The 24,813-nt window shown below is 29.2% G+C and overlaps 2 protein-coding genes across 3 annotated transcripts in view; one reads left to right on the forward strand and one right to left on the reverse strand.

Annotated features, from left to right (window-relative positions):
* The window catches only part of LOC119602037 (arfGAP with SH3 domain, ANK repeat and PH domain-containing protein), a 46,840-nt gene extending 26,679 nt beyond the window's left edge, over positions 1-20,161 (reverse strand). Inside the window, exon 1 of one of the 2 annotated variants that reach the window (XM_037953362.1) lies at positions 18,521-20,161. In XM_037953362.1, coding sequence (XP_037809290.1) covers positions 18,521-18,649 — 129 coding nt within the window. In that variant the 5' untranslated portion in view covers positions 18,650-20,161. The remainder of the gene's footprint in view (positions 1-18,520) is intronic. The other variant, XM_037953363.1, reaches the window with a different exon arrangement.
* A 2,348-nt stretch (positions 20,162-22,509) lies between these two features.
* Positions 22,510-24,196, forward strand: LOC119602009 (nuclear pore complex protein Nup50). Its single transcript, XM_037953318.1, has one exon. The coding sequence runs from the start codon at positions 22,610-22,612 to the stop codon at positions 24,107-24,109; it is 1,500 nt and encodes a 499-aa protein (XP_037809246.1). The 5' UTR covers positions 22,510-22,609; the 3' UTR covers positions 24,110-24,196.
* Positions 24,197-24,813: the final 617 nt, after the last annotated feature.

Raw genomic sequence — 24,813 nt, forward strand, 5'->3', positions numbered from 1 at the left:
GTACTTTTTTATACTCTATATGAAATAGGTAGGGCAGATTGGAAATTTTCAAAAATTGTATAAAAGTTATAACCCAAATGTACATATATCTGATAAGCTAAAATTTAAAATTTTGCAGGAACTACTTTGACATCCGTGTGAACATTTGGGTAATAAATTATCAGACTAGATTTTAGAGTCGTGGTACCTCCCATATAAATTAAAAAATTCGTAAATCTAGGTAACTATTTGAGCTAGAATCTTAAAATTTTGTACGAAGAACTTCAACATGAATTTGAACGTTGGGGAGAAAAATGGGCGGACATTTATAAGAGAGGCTTGGCACCTCCCATATGAATTAAGAAAAAACAAGTTAGAGTGCTATATTCGGCCACGTGAAAGGTTAAATGTTGCTTCCGTGATGAGGGTGTTATTATTTAGAAATCATTTAATAATTGTCATAACTAATTTGTGGACTATTTATGTATAATTTTTTAATATTTTGGAAAAAGTGACTTAAGGAAATGGACCTTATATGAGAGCTATGACCAATTATGCATTGATCCATAAATTTGTTTATTAATGGATCTTATATGACAGATATGAGCAATTATGGACCGATCCGAAAAAAATGGTAGTCATACAAATTTTCGGAAGTGGTCCTTATATGGGAGCTATGACCAAATATGAACCGAGCCGGAATGAATTTCGCAGGGTTTATATGTACTTTAAACACATTCGTGACGAATTTTAAACGATAGCTTTATTCCGTTGTGAAATAGATGCGTTTATGTGGTTATCGGAAGTGGGCCTTATATTGGAGCTATGTCCAATTGTTGACCGATTCGAAAAATTTATTTCAGAGTGATATACATATGTATACACAAAACATATTTATGTTAAATATTATTCCAATATCTTTATTTCCTAATTATTACGTGCATTTAAGTGATTTTCGGAAGTGTATCTTATATGGGAGCTGCGACCAATTATGGTCCGATGCGGAAAAAAAATCGCAGGGTGTTTCATATCTACTTTAAACACATTCATGACCGATATCTTCATTTAGTTATGAATTATGTGCGTTTATGTGGTTATCGGAAATAGGGGTTATATAAGAGCTAAGCCCATAACGGATTTTTAAAAACAAAGTTGTGTTTTATTCTTAAATAAACATATTTTGTCTCACTGTGTTATCTTTGGTAGTTTCTGAGAAAACTACTAGAGAATTAGGGAAAACCCCTATTTTTTTCGATGTATTCTGAAATTTTTGCTCATAACTGTTTACATTGTGAACCGATTTTGCTTATTTTCTATGCCAAACTGCTTAGGACAATAATGAATATTTTCGGAGAATTTGGTTGAATTTCTCTGCTTTGTTTTGTCGTAAGCGTGTTTTACACAGGCAGACAAACAGACAGTCGGGCGAAAAGACGAATATAGCTAAATCGATACAGAATTTGATAAGGAACCGGAATATACGTATATACTTTGTTGGGTCTCAGATGAATATTTCTAGGTGTAACACACGGAATGATAAACTTATATATACAATCCCTCTATCACCACTGATGGTGGTGGAGGGTTTAAAAATCGTGTATCTAGGAAGCTATTAGAGCTAGAATCCTCAAAAGTTGTATTTGTTAAAGGTAATGAAAGAAATTGAAAGAATGAAAATTGGAAAAATCAAAAGGGTAAATTTTAATGACCCAAAGAATGTTTTTAATTCAAGAAACAATTTTCTAATAATAAACATACTAATAGATATTATCCAAAAAGAGGGAATATATTTAATAGTCGCTATCTCACATTTTCATGAACTGAAATATTCAACAAATAATTTCACATCCGTGATATAAATTTCAAAGAAAAACCAATATTTTTGGTTTATAGTATTTTGAAATTTATCTATCTTAAAATCGGTCTAATTGCTTACGATAACATTTTTTTAATGTTATGGATGTGTATTGCCATCGACTATTCTTAGATAATTAGCATTATTTAATGTTTTTTGTATTGAGCCCTCGGTAGAGAGAGTACTAGTCTGTTAGACCCGAGGTCATGGGTTCGATTTCTACCTTAGACACTGCTAAAGGAGCGGACAATAGGGCTGATTAAAGCTTAGGCGTTCTTCTTTAGATTTCATATAATATACATCTTTCAAACTAACTAACTAAGTACTTTTCATAGGCAGCGCGGAGCTCCGATTAATTCTATACATTTGCCTCTATCGGAAAAAAGGACTCGATATATATCATGTTATTGATATACATACATACATATTTCAAACAGATTTTGTGGATCTTTACTAATCTAGTCCTTTTGCTTTGGGTTTTGTGTCGATTTGACCTGCTGGTCGGTTTTCTATTACAATTTGGGTTATCGTTATGGATCCACTTTTGATTGATTGGCGGTTATTACTACAAAATATTGTACGAAAAAAAAATTGGTTGTTTTTCTTATTATGAATATCCCTAATGTATGTGCAAAATTTGTATATTCCTGCTTATGTATTGTAATGCCTTACAAAATGTTTTATGAGAAAAAAGCCACAATAATACATGACTAGGCCACCTAAAAACACACTGCATGATTAACACATAAGTTGTCCAGAAAAATAATAAAATAAAATAGCATCACACCATTTTTGCGCTGATGCAATAATTATTTTATTAAATTTTTTTATTCGATTTTAACTACATATTGTGCAAATGACAAATTTGTTTTATTTTTGTGAAAATAACCGAAAAAAGCCACAGAATCCTTTTACGATTGATTATTGTTGTTGATCATCGAAGCCATAAATGAACAATTTCCATTTTTAATACAACACTGCAACATTACCAATACTTGACTGGGATGGAATATACGGCAGAACCATACCAAACCACAGCGTAATGTACGTGCAGTATATACTTTAAAAGGTAAGAAAACAAAACGTAATAAAAAAAAGAAAAAAAAAAATAAACTATTGATTATACAATTTATATTGACGAAAATGAAATGCATTTACGTCAATACGAATAAAGATATAAAACCAAAAAATTAATGAAAATGCAAGCAGAGAATAGAATACTAGGTATTTTTGTCAAGTCATACTTTCAAGACAAAGAGGCGATCGAAAAGGTGTTCATAGACATTTAAATTTCTTTTGAATTTTTAATTTAATTAAGGATATAAAATTGTAAGGAAATACTTTAACTCCTTTTAAACAAATGACTTTTTAATTAAACAAGAACACACCTGTACGAATGATCGGAGAACCATATTTACAATTTTTGCGGGGCTTTATACTTAATACTTTACACTCCTTTGTTTACGATCTGAGGGTCCTATTTGTGATAAATATCATACGAAATTTATTAGAGAAATCATTTATAAATTTCTTCTCTTTTTCTGCCATTCTGTTTACCCCATTTTACAAGTTATAAATATGTTACTTTAAATTAGCAAAACTTTTTTTAGAATCGCGTTTGTTATTTGTTATTTTTTGCATGTCTTTATTTTTATTTAAATTAGTATTCTTTTATTGTATTCGGTGTATGATTGAAAGGTTATTGTTGAAAATAAACTGTAAAAAAGTTATTTATTATTGAGATTAAGAAACAATAACAATAATAACAAAACTAAATGAAAACAGGTTTCTTCTTATTTTATGAATTAATAAAATCGAATAAAAAAATTTACGCATACATTTTTGTGTTTCATTTATACGAACGTTTTAGGTGCAAACACAGTTATTCAGTTAATTGTACGTATAAATATTTTTACGTGAGAACTAAAAAATATTTCTTTAAATAATTCATAAAAGGAATTAAATACGAGTCTATTTTTTCATCGACACTAAAGATTAATCTATAGTTGAGGTTTTTAACAGATCTGTAGTTAATATCATACATTGATCTAAAGGCAAGACTATAGATTGATCATTAGTTAAGACTATAGACTGATCTATAATCAAGACTATTATCTATATATATAAAATTCTAACGTTACTGACTGACTGACTGACTGACTGATTCATCATCGCACAGCCTAAACGGTTGAAGCTAAAGAGCTGAAATTTGGACAGGAGGTTGGTCTCCCGCCAAATAGATCCACTAAGACGGGATTTTTGGAAATTCGAATGTTTAGGGGGTAAAAAAGGGTAAAAACGGGTAAATTCGGTAACCTTATATCTCCTAAACTAGAAAAGATACAAAAACAGTTTAAAGCTTATCGCCGTTCATTTAAAAAATAAACGGACAGGTGTCTGGTACTTTTTTAAAATTCGGCCCCTTTAGGGAATAAGCGGGTAAAAACTGTATTTTGGTACTTTTTTCGCACCCCATGTATCTTTTAAACCAGTGCACATTCAAAAAATATTTTTGACTCCTTCATAACTTAACGAAAAAATAAAAATATGAATTTAGTACTTTTTGGATATTCGGACGTTTAAGGGGTTAAAATTGTACCTATTTTTGGTACTTTTTTCATAAAACATTGTTTTTGGTTTATTAACTTATACATATGAATACATAATAACGGGCTCCCACTACGATGTTGCAACTTTTTGGAATAGAATTTTTATTTCGTTAATGGGGAGGAAAAAAGTACCAAAAGGGGTAAAAACGGGAAATTTGATTTTATTCAACCACAATGATCCAATTTAGATAAAATTTTTAAATTTAGAAACACTAAATATCCTAATGGGGTGTTATTTGAAACCCCGGTATCAAGTGATATTTATTGGTACTTTTCATTCTCCAACTGGTCCTTTTTGAGTTTTCTATGACATTGAAATAGAAACATGAAATTAATAATAAAGGGACTTTTCGCTACTTTTTCGTTCTACACAGGTACTTTTTTGAGTTTTCTTTAAAATTAAACCTAGAAACATGAAATTAAGCATGTAGAGCTCGGAGTAAATGAGAATCTATAAAATGGGACTTTTTGGTACTTTTTCGTTCTTCAAAAGGTACTTTTTGAATTTTCTATAATATTGAACCCAGAAACATGAAATTAAACATGTAGAGACCGGAGTAAATGAGAATCTATAAAAGGGGACTTTTTGGTACTTTTTCGTCCTTCGACTGGTACTTTTTGAGTTTTCTATAAAATTTAACCTAGAAACATGAAATTAAGCATGCGGAGGCCTTAGTTAATGAGAATCTATAAAAGGGGACTTTTTGGTACTTTTTCGTCCTTCGACTGGTACTTTTTGAGTTTTCTATAAAATTTAACCTAGAAACATAAAATTAAGCATGTAGAGCCCTTAGTAAATGAGAATCTATAAAAGGGGACTATTTGGTACTTTTTCGTCCTTCGACTGGTACTTTTTGAGTTTTCTATAAAATTTAACCTAGAAACATGAAATTAAGCATGTAGAGCCCTTAGTAAATGAGAATCTATAAAAGGGGACTTTTTGGTACTTTTTCGTCTTTCGACTGATACTTTTTGAGTTTTCTATAAAATTTAACCTAGAAACATGAAATTAAGCATGTAGAGCCCGGAGTAAATGAGAATCTATAAAAGGGGACTTTTTGGAACTTTTTCGTCTTTCGACTGGTACTTTTTGAGTTTTCTATAAAATTTAACCCAGAAACATGAATTTAAGCATGTATAGCCCAGAGTAAATGAGAATCTATAAAAGGGGACTTTTTGGTACTTTTTCGTCCTTCGACTGGTACTTTTTGAGTTTTCTATAAAATTTAACCTAGAAACATGAAATTAAGCATGTAGAGCCCAGAGTAAATGAGAATCTATAATAGGGGACGTTTTGGTACTTTTTCGTCCTTCGACTGGTACTTTTTGAGTTTTCTATAAAATTTAACCTAGAAACATGAAATTAAGCATGCGGAGGCCTTAGTTAATGAGAATCTATAAAAGGGGACTTTTTGGTACTTTTTCGTCCTTCGACTGGTACTTTTTGAGTTTTCTATAAAATTTAACCTAGAAACATAAAATTAAGCATGTAGAGCCCTTAGTAAATGAGAATCTATAAAAGGGGACTATTTGGTACTTTTTCGTCCTTCGACTGGTACTTTTTGAGTTTTCTATAAAATTTAACCTAGAAACATGAAATTAAGCATGCGGAGGCCTTAGTTAATGAGAATCTATAAAAGGGGACTTTTTGGTACTTTTTCGTCTTTCGACTGATACTTTTTGAGTTTTCTATAAAATTTAACCTAGAAACATGAAATTAAGCATGTAGAGCCCGGAGTAAATGAGAATCTATAAAAGGGGACTTTTTGGAACTTTTTCGTCTTTCGACTGGTACTTTTTGAGTTTTCTATAAAATTTAACCTAGAAACATGAATTTAAGCATGTATAGCCCAGAGTAAATGAGAATCTATAAAAGGGGACTTTTTGGTACTTTTTCGTCCTTCGACTGGTACTTTTTGAGTTTTCTATAAAATTTAACCTAGAAACATAAAATTAAGCATGTAGAGCCCTTAGTAAATGAGAATCTATAAAAGGGGACTATTTGGTACTTTTTCGTCTTTCGACTGGTACTTTTTGAGTTTTCTATAAAATTTAACCTAGAAACATGAAATTAAGCATGTAGAGCCCTTAGTAAATGAGAATCTATAATAGGGGACTATTTGGTACTTTTTCGTCTTTCGACTGGTACTTTTTGAGTTTTCTATAAAATTTAACCTAGAAACATGAAATTAAGCATGTAGAGCCCTTAGTAAATGAGAATCTATAAAAGGGGACTATTTGGTACTTTTTCGTCTTTCGACTGGTACTTTTTGAGTTTTCTATAAAATTTAACCTAGAAACATGAAATTAAGCATGTAGAGCCCTTAGTAAATGAGAATCTATAAAAGGGGACTTTTTGGTACTTTTTCGTCCTTCGACTGGTACTTTTTGAGTTTTCTATAAAATTTAACCTAGAAACATGAAATTAAGCATGTAGAGCCCAGAGTAAATGAGAATCTATAATAGGGGACTTTTTGGTACTTTTTCGTCCTTCGACTGGTACTTTTTGAGTTTTCTATAAAATTTAACCTAGAAACATGAAATTAAGCATGTAGAGCCCTTAGTAAATGAGAATCTATAAAAGGGGACTTTTTGGTACTTTTTCGTCCTTCGACTGGTACTTTTTGAGTTTTCTATAAAATTTAACCTAGAAACATGAAATTAAGCATGTAGAGCCCTTAGTAAATGAGAATCTATAAAAGGGGACTTTTTGGTACTTTTTCGTCCTTCGACTGGTACTTTTTGAGTTTTCTATAAAATTTAACCTAGAAACATGAAATTAAGCATGTAGAGCCCGGAGTAAATGAGAATCTATAAAAGGGGACTTTTTGGTACTTTTTCGTCCTTCGACTGGTACTTCTTGAGTTTTCTATAAAATTTAACCTAGAAACATGAAATTAAGCATGTAGAGCCCTTAGTAAATGAGAATGTATAAAAGGGGACTTTTTGGTACTTTTTCGTCTTTCGACTGGTACTTTTTGAGTTTTCTATTAAATTGAACCTAGAAACATGAAAATAAGCATTTAGAGTCCGTAGTAAATGAGAATCTATAAAAGGGGACTTTTTGGTACTTTTTCGTTCTTCAAAAGGTACTTTATGAATTTTCTATAATATTGAAAATAGAAACATGAAAGTATGCATGTAGAGCCTGGATTAAGTGAGAAACTATAAAAGGGTACTTTTTGGTACTTTTTTGTTCTTCAAAAGGTACTTTTTGAATTTTCTATAATATTGAACCTAGAAACATGAAATTAAGCAAGTACAGCCAAGATTAAGTGATAACCTATAAAAGGGGACTTTTCGGCACTTTTTCGTTCTTCAAAAGGTACTTTTTGAATTTTCTATTATATTGAACCTAGAAACATGAAATTAAGTACGTAGAGCCCGGAGTAAGTGAGAACATATGAAAGAGGACTTTTTGGTAATTTTTCGTTCTTCAAAAGGTACTTTTTGTGTTTTTTATAACATGAAATTAACCATGTGGAGCCCGGAGTTAATGAGAATCTATAAAAGGGGACCCTTTGGTAATTTTTCGTTCTTCAACTGGTACTTTTTTAATTTTCTATAATATTGAACTTAGGAACATGAAATTAAATAAAAGAGGTCTTTTGTTACTTTTTCGTACTTCATTGGTACTTTTTGAGTTTTCTAAAATATTGAATATATAAACATAAATTTAAATAGGGGACTTTTTGATATTGCAGATATATATACATTTACAATAATATTTATTTTATTCCATTACGATGAGGGTAGCGAAGCACACTGGGTATAGCTAGTAGGAAATATTTTAAAATCTTTGGTCAACAACATTGACTCATCAATAGTCAATACTATTGACTCATCTATAGTCGAGACTATAAATTGATCTATAGTCCATATTATACCCTGATTTATAATCAATACTATAGACGAATCTATAGTCAAGACTATATACTGATTTATAATCATGACTATATACTGAAGTATAGCCAGAACATCGACTGATCTATAATCAAGAATATAGACAAGACAATACACTGGTCTATAGTCAAGTATATAATCAAGAATATATTTTAGTCTGATTTAAAGTCTATAGATAAATACTATAGATTGTTATAACATCAAGACAATAGTGTGATCTTTAGTCAAGACAAGATTGATCTATATTCGAGACTTCAATCTGATCTATGGACAAGACTGTAAACTGATATATAGTCAAGACTATAGATTGATCTAAAGTCAACACTAAAGACTGATCTAAATATATTTAAAAATAGATACTGATATATAGTCAAAACTATAGACTGATCTATAGTCATGACTACAGACAGATCTATAGTTAAGAATATAGACAGTCAATACTATAGGCTGATATATAGTCAAGACTAAACACTGATTTATAGTCAAGAATATAGACTGATCTTTAATAAGTTCTTTAGACTGATCTTTAATCAGTTCTTTAGACTGGTCTATAGTCAAGAATAGCGATTGAGATATACTCAAGACTATATAATTATCTATATTTAAGACTATAGAGACTGACCTATAGTCGGAAATATAGACTGATCTAAAGTCAAGACTATAGCCTGATCTATAGTAGAGACTATAACCTATAGTATCGACTATAGATCAGTCTATAGCCTGAATTATAGTCTAGGCTATAGCCTGATCTATAGTCGGTACTATAGACTAATCTGTAGTCGAGGCTATAGACTGATCTTTAATCAACCATCGACTTATCTATACACTTGTCTATTAATTATTTATTATTATTCTTTAATAATTCAAAAAAAGTATTTTACAAATACGGTTAAAAATGGTTTCCTAAACAATGTTTTAATATTAAAAAACACAGTTTTTGAACCATTGCTAACTTAAATAGTCGCTTTTGAATAAAAGCTTTTAACTTTATTTAAAATACATTTATATTATATAAAAATCGATCATTAAATATTAATTCATTCATAAGAAAACAATAGAAGATGAAGAATGTGTGAAACGTTTTTAAATCTTTTGTTTTATAAACTAATGAAATTAATAAAAAAAAATACCGGCAATTTTTCAATACGAGTGACAATGATTACGGTTTATTGACCGTTGCAATCCATTAATATTCAAATTTTAAGCCTAAATTTTAAACTATCCAATTAAAATATGCCGAAGATTTATTTTAATTTAAGAAAAGAAAATATTGCAACTTATATTTTGCATTTGGTAAACATATGTTTTTTCTTTTAATTTTGTACTATTATGGTGGTCCTTACAAAATGTCTCTAGCCAAAAAAGAAAATTTCTTTGAAGACAATTTAACTATTCTATTGGCAATATGAAACCAAAACTAAACATTTTCAAAGAAAACATATGTATGTATGGCGGCAATAATTTTTTGAAATAAAATCATAATTTATTATGTCTATACATAACATAGACATTTATTTAAACGCCACAGCAGCACACTTTGCTTGAAATAGAAAATTGGAACGAAGCTATATTTTTCTATTTTAAAACTTTTATATATGTTTTTATTTTCTTATTTTTATCACTCAACAAAAATGCTGCAATTAATTAGGGTCGAATTTTTCTTTTAGACACACAATCACCGAATGAATTAAGGGGAATATTTAAATACAAATATATTCAACACACTTTAAAATAATTAAATGAAATATAAAATATTAGAGTAACCATTTAGTGTTTTCTTTCCATGTTGTTCATACCCAACAAACACAAGTAAGAGAAAATAAAAACACATTTTTTTAGAATCTGCTGCGTTCGTTTTTATTTTAAACTTCTCTAGAAAGGGTACTAGAGGATATTAGATGAACACTATACCTATGTAAGTCTTAGACGATAGACGGATCTATAGTCAAGACTATTGACTAGTCTATTGTTAAGACTGCACACTTATCTATTATCAAAACTACAGATTGAACTATTATCAAAACTACAGACTAAAATAGTCAAAGCAGATATAGATATATATTGGAAACTATAGACTGATCTATAGTCAAAACTATAGACTGAAATATAGTAAAAATTATAGAATGATCTGTAGTAAAGATAATAGAGTGATCAATAGTTAAGGATACATTCTGCTCTATAGTCAATACTTACGACTATAAACTAATTCATAGTCAAGAGTACATACTGACATATATTAAGGGTTATAGACTGATATACATACATATATTCAAGATTATAGTCTGATCTATAGTAAAGACTATAGACTTATCTGTGGTCAATGAAAGCTATAGAAAGACAATAGACTGAAAATTAATTAAAACTATAAACTGATCAATATTCAATACTATAGTCTGGTCTGAATTATAAACTGGCATATAGTCAAGATTATAGACTGGCCTATAGTCAAGATATTAGACTGGCCTATAGACGTATGTATATATACTAAAGATTTACCCTCGTATTTGAACGTATTACGCATTACTCGTATTATGCACATTTTCCATATTCCTGCAATAAACCCTCAACAACTTTATAAAGCACAATTTGATTTGAAATCGAAATATAGACTTATCTGTATTCAAGACCATAAACTGTTGTATAGTTAATACTGTATACAGTAATGAATGCCGACTACTCTATAGTGAAATCTATAGTCAAGTCTATGTATGGACTGATATATGTTTATAGTCAAGAATATAGACTGATTAATAAAAAATTGTTGATCTATTGTCAAGTCTATAGAATTATCTGAGAGTAAGACTATAGTCTAGTCTTGTAAAGACTGTAGATGTTATTGGTAACGAACAAACTTGCAAATGTGCTGATAAGAAGGTTGGAATTGTCATTGGTTGGTGTTGTAGTTAGTAGTTATCATAATGATAGTATTGCCTATATATTACTGCTGCTATTTTAAATACTCTGGTGGCAAATACAAACTTGCACAAAAATTAGTGACGTGATTTCATTTTGCTAGCAGCTATTTCGTTTTATTCATGGATTGCAATGAATTTGTGTCAGACAAACGTTAAAAATAGCAACAACAAGAATAAACAGACAGACAGACAAATAAAACACTGAAATCTTTGTATATAAACACTGATGTATTTAAAAAAGTAAAATAGCTTAAAATTTATTAGTGGCATCTAAATACAAAAAAAATATAAAACAAACAAACCAACATCCAACCACTTCATTTGGCTCTATGCCAAAAAATGACAACAACAACAGCAGCAGCAATAAAAAAATTATAAAATATTGTGGAAAAACAGACGAAACGAATAAAAAAGTGAACAAAAATTAAATAAACTAAATTCCATTCCAACTATAGAATAAAGTGATTATCACTAGACTCAGTCTCACAACCAAACCAAACCATCCCCTCGTAAATCTATCCACCGCTAAATAACGTCAGCATCATATTATGCATTTTGGTACGAATTATTTATTAAGCAAAAATAAAAAACAAAAACAAAAATGGCATAAAACAATTTTAAATGTACGGGTGTTTAAATTGCTCTGCCTATATTTTTTTAATTTTATTTTAGTTTAAAAAATTATATATACAAAATTGTTCAAATATTTGCTGTTTATCTAAATTCCAATGAATTTAAAATTATAAAAAAAAATAGTGTTTCAGAAATATATGTATATATAAAATTAAAATTATATAAATTAAACAAAATACAGTGGTGGAAAAAATAATAGAAACGACTTTATTTAGTGGTGAAAACTAAGTCTCTCAAAAAGTATCCATTAGAATTTGATTTGTATCTATAATAAAAGGTCTACTTTCCTATGATAAATGGAGTTTGTAAGTTTTTTTTGCTCCATCGTATTTTATTGGTATTTAAAAAATTTTGCATTGGAAAAAATAATAGAAACGATTCACAGTATTACACTGGGGACATAAGCTGAGATTTCTTAAAGGTATTTTCAGACTACAATACTGAGTATTAATACTTGTCAAAAATGTTTGTATCATAACACAATTTACTAGTCTAAAGGTATTTTCAGACTACAATACTGAGTATTAATACTTGTCAAAAATGTTTGTATCATAATACAATTTACTAGTCTAAATATAATTTGTAATTTGATTTTCAAAAATATTACTGATTTTTTTGGCATACGGTCGGTATTCATAAATTTTTTAAAACAATTCAAAAACTTTTTATTTTCAAACGTATTCGGGATGTATTTTATAAATACAATAAAAAACAAACAAAAATTGTAAAATACATTAAAAATAAGAACGAAAAGTGCATAAATAATTGAAAATTGGATAAAAAATATTACAAATATTATAGTGTAAACATAAAATGTATTTTTCGGATTGATTTTTTGAAAATGCGAATTATTTTCATAATATTTTTAATTTGAAGTGTGTTAATACTCAGTATTGTAGTCTGAAAATACCTTAAACTGTATTTTGTATTTATTTTTAAAAATTTGAATTGTAAATGATATTCCCAATATCAAAATATACTGTTTCCTCGGTTCTTTATGTTAAGGTGTGTTTTTTTTCAACGCTTGCACAGTGGTATAGGAAAAAAAAAAGAGGGAAATAATTCGGTAACTTCTAAACGGTTAATCCGATTTTAATGAAATTTGGTATGCACAAAGAGGAGGTGTTGTCGAGTTTAGGTTTTGAATTTGGACCTTATAGGCCAACCAGGGGCCCGGCGGGGGGTCCTCAAATTAGGACACCTCGGCTATGTTAAATTTTTAAAACGATCCTATTTCTTCATTTGAGTTCCGATTTAAAAAAAATTTCGTATATAGAATCTCCTCATCGAGCACTATAAAAAATGTCGTCGTAGCAGTAAATTATCTCTTATAGTTTAGGAGATATTCGCATTTGAATATTAAAATTTTAAAATTTTTACCGTCCTTACTTTAGTTTTTTTGATAATAGCAGGTCCAAATATTTCCGATTTTCGCCATTTTTTTTTATTTGCTTAACAACAAGTTTATATACCAAGCAGTGAAAGAATTATGTAAAAATCATGACTGAGTCCAAAGTTATAGGCATTTAAATTTAAAAAATTAAAAAAAGGCGATTTTTTGTCATTTTTTTGGGAAAAAAGTATCTTTTTCTTTTTAAGTTATCTAAAAAGTTTCTAAGAAGATGTATATAGAATTTATACTTTTTGGAAAGCTGACTTTACATAAAATACGATAAATGAAACAAAACCTAAAAATTTTTGATACCGAGGGGACCAGGTCCATCCAAAAAAACCCTATTTTTTATGGAAAATTAAATTTTGAGCAAAAATTCTCAAATCGCATAGTCGATATCAAATTATAGTGACCTGTTTTATATGACCCAATAAGTTCTTAATCATTTTGTAACGGGTTTCGATAACCCCGCCCCTGGTATGGATATAATAGGCAAAAAACCAAAAAATCCCATTTTTGGGATTTTTTAAAACTTTTTTGGGAATTCCGGGATTTCTAATAAGAAAATTCGAAATTTTTATTTAATTTTGGATTTTGAGTAAAAAAATCTACCTAACTGTAAAATTTCATCAAAAAATATTCATAAATAAAATTTTTATTGCAATTTGAAAAATTTGTATCTTCGCAAAAACTGAATAAAAAACATTTTTTAATTTTTTTTTAAAAAAGTATTCCGCGAATTTTTTAATTTTCAAAAATTATATACAGTTTTGAAAAATAGACAAAATTACCTTTCCATTGATATATAACATGCCTACATAATGTTTTTTAAGTGACAAATTAATTAGGGAAAACTCAACATCTTTTAGAAAATTTACCTAGCACTATTATTTTCATCCATATATGTAACAAATTTAAGAGTTAACCTTATGGATGAAAATAATAGTGCTAGGCAAATTTTCTAAAAGATGTTGAGTTTTCCCTAATTAATTTGTCACTTAAAAAACATTAGGTAGGCATGTTATATATCAATGGAAAGGTAATTTTGTCTATTTTTCAAAACTGTATATAATTTTTGAAAATTAAAAAATTCGCGGAATACTTTTTTAAAAAAAAATTAAAAAATGTTTTTTATTCAGTTTTTGCGAAGATACAAATTTTTCAAATTGCAATAAAAATTTTATTTATGAATATTTTTTGATGAAATTTTACAGTTAGGTAGATTTTTTTACTCAAAATCCAAAATTAAATAAAAATTTCGAATTTTCTTATTAGAAATCCCGGAATTCCCAAAAAAGTTTTAAAAAATCCCAAAAATGGGATTTTTTGGTTTTTTGCCTATTATATCCATACCAGGGGCGGGGTTATCGAAACCCGTTACAAAATGATTAAGAACTTATTGGGTCATATAAAACAGGTCACTATAATTTGATATCGACTATGCGATTTGAGAATTTTTGCTCAAAATTTAATTTTCCATAAAAAATAGGGTTTTTTTGGATGGACCTGGTCCCCTCGGTATCAAAAATTTTTAGGTTTTGTTTCATTTATCGTATTTTATGTAAAGTCAGCTTTCCAAAAAGTATAAATTCTATATACATCTTCTTAGAAACTTTTTAGATAACTTAAAAAGAAAAAGATACTTTTTTCCCAAAAAAATGACAAAAAATCGCCTTTTTTTAATTTTTTAAATTTAAATGCCTATAACTTTGGACTCAGTCATGATTTTTACATAATTCTTTCACTGCTTGGTATATAAACTTGTTGTTAAGCAAATAAAAAAAAAATGGCGAAAATCGGAAATATTTGAACCTGCTATTATCAAAAAAACTAAAGTAAGGACGGTAAAAATTTTAAAATTTTGATATTCAAATGCGAATATCTCCTAAACTATAAGAGATAATTTACTGCTACGACGACATTTTTTATAGTGCTCGATGAGGAGATTCTATATACGAAATTTTTTTTAAATCGGAACTCAAATGAAGAAATAGGATCGTTTTAAAAATTTAACATAGCCGAGGTGTCCTAATTTGAGGACCCCCCGCCGGGCCCCTGGTTGGCCTATAAGGTCCAAATTCAAAACCTAAACTCGACAACACCTCCTCTTTGTGCATACCAAATTTCATTAAAATCGGATTAACCGTTTAGAAGTTACCGAATTATTTCCCTCTTTTTTTTTTTCCTATACCACTGTGGCTTGGTTGACCATATGAGCTCTGACGGCTGAATTGGAGCCACGACTTTCAAATTTTCTTTAATAAAAAGTGAAAGAAATTGCTTAACATTACTAAATTACTTAAAAAACTAGTTAAGGTATTTTCAGACTACAATACTGAGTATTAATACTTGTCAAGAATATTTGTATCATAATACAATTTACTAGTCTAAATATAATTTGTAATTTGATTTTCAAAAATATTACTGATTTTTTTGGCATACGGTCGGTATTCATAAATTTTTTAAAACAATTCAAAAACTTTTTATTTTCAAACGTATTCGGTATGTATTTTATAAATACAATAAAAAACAAACAAAAAGTGTAAAATACATTAAAAATAAGAACGAAAAGTGCATAAATAATTGAAAATTGGATAAAAAATATTACAAATGTTATAGTGTAAACATAAAATGTATTTTTCGGATTGATTTTTTGAAAATGCGAATTATTTTCATAATATTTTTAATTTGAAGTGTGTTAATACTCAGTATTGTAGTCTGAAAATACCTTTATTGAAAATATTTCGAGCCGAAGAAGTTTTGTATCCGCTTATTGATAACGATAATCCACCGATTTTTGGCCCCGATTTTGAGCAATATTTCACATTTTGGCAATTCAACCCGTTCTTGGTGGTTAAAAAGGGGCTTAAATATCAAAATATCTTGTTGGACAGGTAAAATAAGTTGAATTTAAAACTAAAATTTCAAGAAATGTAAAAATTTCGAAAATTAATTTGAAATTTAGGTATAGTACTTGTCGGGAATTAATACTAGTATAGACCCAATACAATCTATTGAAAAAAATAAAACAGAATGTTTATAAATGAGGAAAAAAAATATGTTTTTTTTATTTTATTACCTTTTCTAAAATCTAATACGTTTATTTTATGAAAAAAATTACAAAGAATATTCTTTCTGATGTTTTAATATGATAAGGTGCATTTTATCTGAACTTACGTTACAGTAGACTACCTACAATTCAAACTGAATTTTAAAATTTTTTGGGTTTTGTGAACTTTTTGTGTTAAATTTTACTTATTTTAGCATTATTTCACAAGTCCATCAATATACTTTGATATTTAAGCCCCTTTTTAACCACCAAGAACAGGTCGAATTGCAAATTAGCGAAATATTGTTCGAAATTTGTCCCAAAAATCGGTGGATTGTCCTTATCTATAAGTGGGTTCAAAACTTTTTCTTCTCGAAATCTTCTCAAAAACTATTTTTTTAGATAATTTAAACATTAGAAGACATTTCTTTCAATATCTGAAATTTTTATTTAAGAAAACTTGAAAGTCGGGCCTCTGATTCAGCTTTCAGGATCCAAATGGTCAATCAAGCTTCGAAAAAACAAATGTTAACATAAAAATTAAAGTAAAAAGTATACTTTTATATTAAGAATTTCATTTATAATTAAAATTTTTAAAAATAAGTGCAAAAAGTTGTTTAAGAAATCTCAGCTTATGTCCCCAGTGTAATACTGTGAATCGTTTCTATTATTTTTACCAATGCCAAATTTTTTAAATACCAATAAAATACGATGGAGCATAAAAACTTACAAACTCCATTTATCATAGGAAAGTAGACCTAAATAAATTTTATTTAAGATACAAATCATCAAATTGTAACGGGTACTTTTTGAGAAAATTTAGTTTTCGTCCCAAAATAAAGTCGTTTCTATTATTTTTTCCACCACTGTATATGGCAAATTTTCATTAAACCTGAATCCTCAAAAATACATTTAAATTGTACAAAAAAATACTATTCTTAAACTTAATACTCTTTAAACAAACCCTTTACTAGAATAGAAAACAATTGTTAATATTTTTTCACAAAAAGCTATTCAACACAGCCACCTTTGGGGTCAATTAATAAATTGACACTTGTGATTTATTAAATTTATTTCAACAGTACATTTAAGAACAGCTTTATTTATACAATGAAATGAATACTACTTATATAACTCTACATGAACAAGGTTAATTTATAGGTATGTAAGTATATTTTTGTGCTTGTGTGTTTTTTTATTTAATGATAGCATTTTAAATGAAATATACAAATGTACTACATTTGTGTTTAAAAAAAGTATTAATAAAAAATGTGTGTATATTTTTACACAAATAAAAAAGAAGATTTTTATATAAACAACTGGTTTTTGTGTCTTTTTTTGCAAAATATATATATTTTTTATTATGTATTAACTATTCGATTCTAAGAAAATTTTGTATTTATTTGAAATGTAAACAAACTAAATACATATGTACATATGGTGGTACATATTTATGTACATATGTATATTGAAGGACAAAAAGTTTCTAAAAAATAAAAATCGCAATTTGAAATATAAATTTGGTAAGTAATCGAACGTGAAAGTTAGGCGTGAGGTAATTGAAATCGGTTTTAATATTTAAATTAAATATCACTAGAATCGAAAAAAGTACTATATTAGAGAACTGAAACATATCTAAGTTCTTATCGGCATGAACAATCAAAATTAACCTTGAAGAACGTAAAAGTACCAAAAACTCCGTTCTTATAAATTCTCATTCCATCAGGACTGTCAAAGTAGCAATTGAGAAACAATAGGACGATATTATTTTTCCAATTACTCAGTGTTTAAAAACTATGCAAAGACCTTAGGACCCAAATTCCAAATAAGACAAAAATAGCTTATTTTGTGTGAGTAAAATTAACTATTTTTAAAATTTTATAAACACTTGTTCAATGTATTCGAAGGAGTCTAAATTGGTTCTTTTCCCCTTTTTGGCACTTTTTGCTCTCCATTGAAGGACCAAATAATTTATTTAAAAAAATCGCAATATTGTAGCGTTAGTCTTTGATTAAATATTGATTGAACGTCTTTAAATTGTTAATATTAATACATAATACATGAATTTCATGATGAGAACAAACTATTGTCAACCACTGCAGACTAATGCTAAAAAGATTTTTTGCATAATTTTAAAATGTTTCAGATATGTACATACAATTTATAAATCTATTTATTACATACCTCTTCCAATATTGCTATAGTTTGACGACAATCAGGCATACGGGATGCAAATGTTGACGTCGTTGGCGAATTATAATCATCTCGAGTCTCTTCGACAAACTCAGCAATACCAATCAGTGCGGGCGGCATTTTTAACAAACGAACTCAAGGCACTACAAAGAGTGCCACTGCAGGGAGTCCGAAACAATAAATGGAAATAGTTTAAAACTGGTCCGAAATTGATCGATTAGATCGAGCGTGACGACTTATAAAAAAAGTTCAATGATGACACAAAAAAGAAACAGCTGTGCTGCACTTACACGTAATTTATCCACGACGCACTCACGCACTAGTTATGACGAAAAATGTTTGCAAAAACAAAAATAAAGATAAATTCATAACAAAAACTTTGTATTTTAAAGAGCGTACGAGTGAATGTATTGTGATGTTCTTGCAATTACACAATTTGTGATTTACAATAACAAAAAAATATATAAAATTAAACACACACACAATTGCAACAAGATGTATTTTCGAATGTTTTGTTTTTTTTTGTCTTTTGCTTTGTACGAAAACAACAATAACCACGAAGGCGACGTCAACGACACAATGTGTCAGTCAGACTTAAAAAAAAATTGTTGTATTTGTTTGTTTATCGGTATGAAGACTTGTTATTGTTGTTATATTTAACTTCTTTCTCTTTTCGTCTTTGTTTTTATACATATGGATATTTTTTATGCCGTAAGATTGTTTTTTCATTTATGACAATTGCAAATGCAAAATAGCAACAAAATTATAAATAAATCTGATTAAATTGTTGCAAATAGCTATTTATTTTTTATATTTAGATATATTTGTGATGTTAATTGTTTAATAAAATATTTTTTGTTTATTCTCTAACCGCACAGAGAGTATTATTTTTGATTTTTTATTGCATTGTTTAATTGATGAGTATTTTTATTAAATTTCTACAACTTATATTTAACTACGTTGTTATTTACGAGACATCCTTTATGGTATTTTAAAGAACGCAATTCATATCCTTTTTAATTTAAAGAACGCAATTTAAAGGCCAACAAAGTAACAGAGATGACAAGATTTATTTATTATTTTTTTTACAATTGATGACTACTGCCATTGCCGCTGCTGCCACTCACTGCTACTGTTGTTTGTTGTAAAATTGTTTCTATTACTGCTTTTGTTGTCGTTGTTGTTGTAGTAGTTGTAGCAACACCCATTTTTCGCCACTTGAAACCTTTTTTTCTATTATAAATTATAAAAATAAGTAAATGTTTTTTTTTTCGCCTGTACTTAATTTATTTCTTTATTAAATTGTCGTTTGCCATTTCACTTATTCATAATTTTATATTGGAATTTCTTAATTTTTTCTTTTGTGCACTTTTTTCTTTTAAAATTTTTTCAATCATCTGCCTTGATTCTTTTTCTTGTACTTTATGTCTAACACTTTTTTGGTTTTGTTAGCTTTTTCATTTTTTATCACTTTTCCATAATTATTTAAATTATTTTTTAATATATTTTGAGGAATTTAAGTAAAAATGTATTATTTTTCATTCACTTGAGATGTTTTCACATAAAATATTTTTTTGCTCGTATTACTACTGACTGTGTTGCGCACAATAAAGATCTACGCAGACAAACATTATCGGCAACGCCGTTAGCGGAGACTAAACATTTTGGCAGCGGCTTTAAATCGACTGGCAATAAGCGGTTAAGTTTTCAGATGTGTTTTAAATATTAAAAATTTTAAGTATGGGTTTTGAATAAAAGTGCGTTCCGGGTCGGCATTCGATGAATCAAAATTCAATGTCGTCTATTCTGTTTAATAAAAGTTGATAACTCGAATATCTTGTAGGAAAAGTCGACTCTGTAAATAAGAGTCCATAAATCCAAAATACATAGTCGAAAAGTTGAAAAAGTCAAAAAGTATAAAATAATTCAAATATGATTTTTTGCTACAGACGGACAAACAAAGTTATTATTACAAACGTACAAATTGGAAAAATTACTCCAAAAATTATGACTTAAAAATAAATTCAATAATGCTTCTATTTATTTATTTAAAATACTTAGGGCCAATTATAATATCCAAATAAAATAAAAAATATAATAGTGTAGAAACAAAATATATAAATATATAATAATATGTAATACTGAAAATACGGATTAAAAATTGAAAGTCGTATGATTTTTTTAATTTTTTTTGAAAATTTCAAAACGATTGTGTTTTTTTTTATTTTATGAGAGTTTTATTTTTATTTAAACAGAAAAAATAAAAACAGAAACAAAATCCAATTTAAAATGAAAATTTTAAGGTCGAATAGTCGACTTTTTGTTTGAACTATAGCACGTTGTCGACTCTGCATACGACTCTGATAACATTTTTAAAATTTCTGCACTGAAAATCGCTAGAAAATGTTAGTAGTATTATCGATAACAGTACAATTAAAGAAAACTTGAATATATAAATTAATTACGAATTTTATATTATTAGATAATTTCTTATTGTATTTTAAAAATCTAGGACTAAAAATTTATTGTTTGATATTTGCTCTTTAAACAACTTTTAGTATACTAACGGACAACAAAGCCTTGCCGCCGATAAATTTTTAAAACGCCGTCAAAATGTTAAGCTTATATTGATTTGAAAATTGCTTGAATTCTTACTATAAGTAGTTCCCTTAGTACTTACGTTAAATTATTTAAATTTAAGCATTTAATACTTTATTTCTTTAATTTAATAAATTTTTCTATTTGCCAATTAACACCCGTTATAAAGCCGCCACTGACTTGCTTGTGTTCAGCCGTCGTTCCCTTAAATTTTGTACGACTTAGGTGTCTGTAGTTGAACCGCACAAGCCGCATATAATAGATTCAAAATATTATATGCATTTATATTTATCTATGTATGTCTGGTGGAACATATTGTTTATATGAAACAGACCTTTTATTAAAAAATTAATCAAATGGATATTATAAACATACATAAGTAAAAAATTAATGAAATATGATTCTTATTACATATCAAATACATTATTAGGTGATTTTTATAAACTATTGTTAAACAGGTCCATTATCACAAAAATAAATTGAAAATGATTACATCTATCTATCTTTTATCTATCTTCTAAATTGTTTGTTTATATGTTTGAAGTTTATAGACTACTAAACGGCTGAACCGATTTTCTTGATATTTTCACAGTATATTCCTGTTTGTCTGGAAGAGGCTACTTTTATTAAATCAGTATATCTGAGATAATATAACGGTTAGAGTCCTCAAATTTTGTCGGAGCCCCTTTAGTGTCAATATGATTACTTAGGACAAAAAGTAGGCGCACTAGCAGCAGGAGCATGGCATCTCCCATATGAATTAAATACAAAATCTCGTATATCTGGGAAACTATTAGATTATTCAAATTTTTCATAGATTACATTAAAATCTTAATTAACGTTCGGAAAAATTGGCGAAATTGCAATAATTTGCGTGGAATCTCCCATATGTAACAAATTGTATATCTGGAAAACCATTGTAGTTAGAATCATCAAAATCGTTAAGTGGGTTTCTTATTTATATTGCTTTTAGGGTAGCAAAGCACAGTGGGTATAGCTAGTAAATAAATAAAATATCTTTGTTTTTACGTTATTGATAATTTTCTTAATGCAAAATTTTTAAAACTGATTTTCTACAAGATGTTTTATATGGAGGATAGGCTCAAATATAGGCCGATCCTCGTAAAACTTGGAGAAAGGAGTTGTTTTTAATTTTTAAGAATTTTTTATCCTTCCCTGCATAATTTCTCACACAACTTTTGTGCTTGCTCTGTTTTGTTGTTATAAACAATATATTTGCTTCCAAAATCCCACATTCTGATCTCTCGGATTCCGTTTTTATTTAAAATCGTTGAAAATTTAAAAAATAAACTTAGTTGAAATCTTAGCCGGCTTACAGTCGATTTTAAGCCGCCGCCAATATATTTAGTGTCAGTCGCCGCCGCCGTTAATATTTGTCGGCACAGGACTCTGCCGCACAAGCCGCAGAAAAAGGAAATAACTTTTGCACATTTTTGCAAAAAATAAAAAGTTGAATAAAAAATGGCTGGAAAAAGGCAAGCTACCTCGGATCTTAATCACGATAATTGGGATCGCGAAGAAGAGCCGGAGGACCGTGGAACTTTCCGTACAGCAAGTGAAGATGAATTAAAAAATCGTGTGATTAAAAAAGCTAAACGAAAAATAGCGCCAGCTTCTGGCAGTGATGCAGCTGATGGTGGTTCCGGCACCAAAAGTGTATTTAGCGGTTTTGCCGGCTTTGGAAAACCAGCTTCAACTGCGGCAACAACAGGATCCGCATCACCATTCTCATTTTTAAGTAAATTGCCGGCTGCTGCAGCAACTTCCACTCCAACAAGCAGTGCTGTCAGCAGTAGCACAACAACAGCTAATGCCACTCCAACCTTTTCTTTTGGTACAGCGACTGCTACTGCTTCTAAAACTACTGAAAGTTCAAAAGCGGCCTCAACATTTTCATTTGGAAATACTAATGTCTCCGCAACCACGACTGCAGCTTCCAAAACTTCAACAACAACGGCCAGCGAAAGTTCACCATTTTCATTTAGCTCTTCTTCTGAATATTATAAGAAACTAAGCAGTCTCAATCAGGCTGTTAGTGAATGGGTAAAAACTCACGTTGACAAGAATCCAGTATGTATTCTTTCACCAATATTTAAAGATTATGAAAAATATTTAAAAGAAATCGAGGATGAAAAGAAGAAGGAAGCAACAAAAGGCTCTACCACAGATGCCACAGAAAAGCCAGCTTCAACGCCATCAACAGGAATAGGAAGCTTCAAATTTTCCAGCAGCAGCTCGTCCACTACATCGGCAACATCAACCACAACAGATACTGCGGCAAAAACAAATGGCTTCTCTTTCGGTCTTAAGAAAACCGAGGAAACATCACCAGCTAAGCCTGCCACTCCAGCTACAACATTCAGTTTTGGTTTAAAACCTTCCACTTCAGAGACATCCACCACGACAGCAACATCTTCGTCAACCACGACCCCATCGTCTGGTTTTTCATTTGGCAATTTGTCAAATACCACCAATCAGTCGAGCACTGCTCCGAAACCATTCTCTTTTACACCCACACCATTCTCATTTGGCAATATTAAACCCCCAGCTGCTGCATCAGACACCACAGCTGCCGCAAATGAGGACGAAGATGAGGAGCCGCCCAAAAATGAATTCAAACAAGTGGTGGAAGATGATGCTGTCTATTCGAAGAAATGCAAAGTTTTTGTCAAGAAAGATGGTAACTTTGTTGATAAAGGTGTTGGCACTTTATATTTGAAGCCAGTGGAATCAAGCGAGAAAACTCAACTGATTGTACGTGCCGACACAAATTTGGGCAACATTTTAGTGAATTTAATTTTGAATTCGGCAATTCCTGCCCAACGCATGGGTAAGAATAATGTTATGATGGTTTGTCTGCCAACACCGGATGTAGAGAAACCAACATCTATGTTATTGCGTGTCAAAACTGCCGAGGAAGCTGATGAACTTTTGGAGAATATTGACAAATATAAAAAATAAATTTGCTTTCTGTTTGTTTTACTTTATTGTGTTTATGTTCACCTTAGTATTAGATCAAATAAAAACAAAATTTAATTTTAAATCATATAGATTATTTTCGGTATCGCCATTTAAAGGGCAAACGGCACTTACAAGTCAAACTTGTTTAAAGGAATCTAAAGTCGTTTGTGGGAGGAAACTTTTATATATCTCGGTTGCCAGTTACCAAAATGATGTGGATAGTGAACGTTTTTTAAGCAATAGCTTGGAAACTTTATAAATAATGAATATTTTATTTATTAATAATATTAGTTTTTGGTTGACTTAAACTATTTCTAGACTAAACTCGTTCTCTTATCGAATTTGTATTATGGTTTTATTTTCGTAATATTCACGAAAATTTCGTGAATAATACGTAATATTAATATATCATATAGTTTTATTACACAGGAAGACAAAATTTGAAAAAAGTCGAAACCTTGAGACCAAGTTATACTTTTCTATTTGATTGAGACTAACTGAATAATACGAATCTGACCTCTATCGCATCTGGAATTTAAGATATCTTGTGCTGAAGTTTGAAAAAAACGCAGTTTTCGATCATTTTATGCCAAAACAACTTTATTTACAAAATGTTGTATGTCATCTAAAAGTCCATTCTGTCCATCTCTGTTATCAATAGTATTTGAATATTAAATGTAATACATTGTTTAAGAGAATGATTT

The sequence above is a fragment of the Lucilia sericata genome, unplaced genomic scaffold (assembly GCF_015586225.1).
Source record: "Lucilia sericata isolate MDLA Ls3-8-SP2 unplaced genomic scaffold, ASM1558622v1 Contig000206F_arrow, whole genome shotgun sequence".
Classification (NCBI taxonomy): domain Eukaryota; kingdom Metazoa; phylum Arthropoda; class Insecta; order Diptera; family Calliphoridae; genus Lucilia; species Lucilia sericata.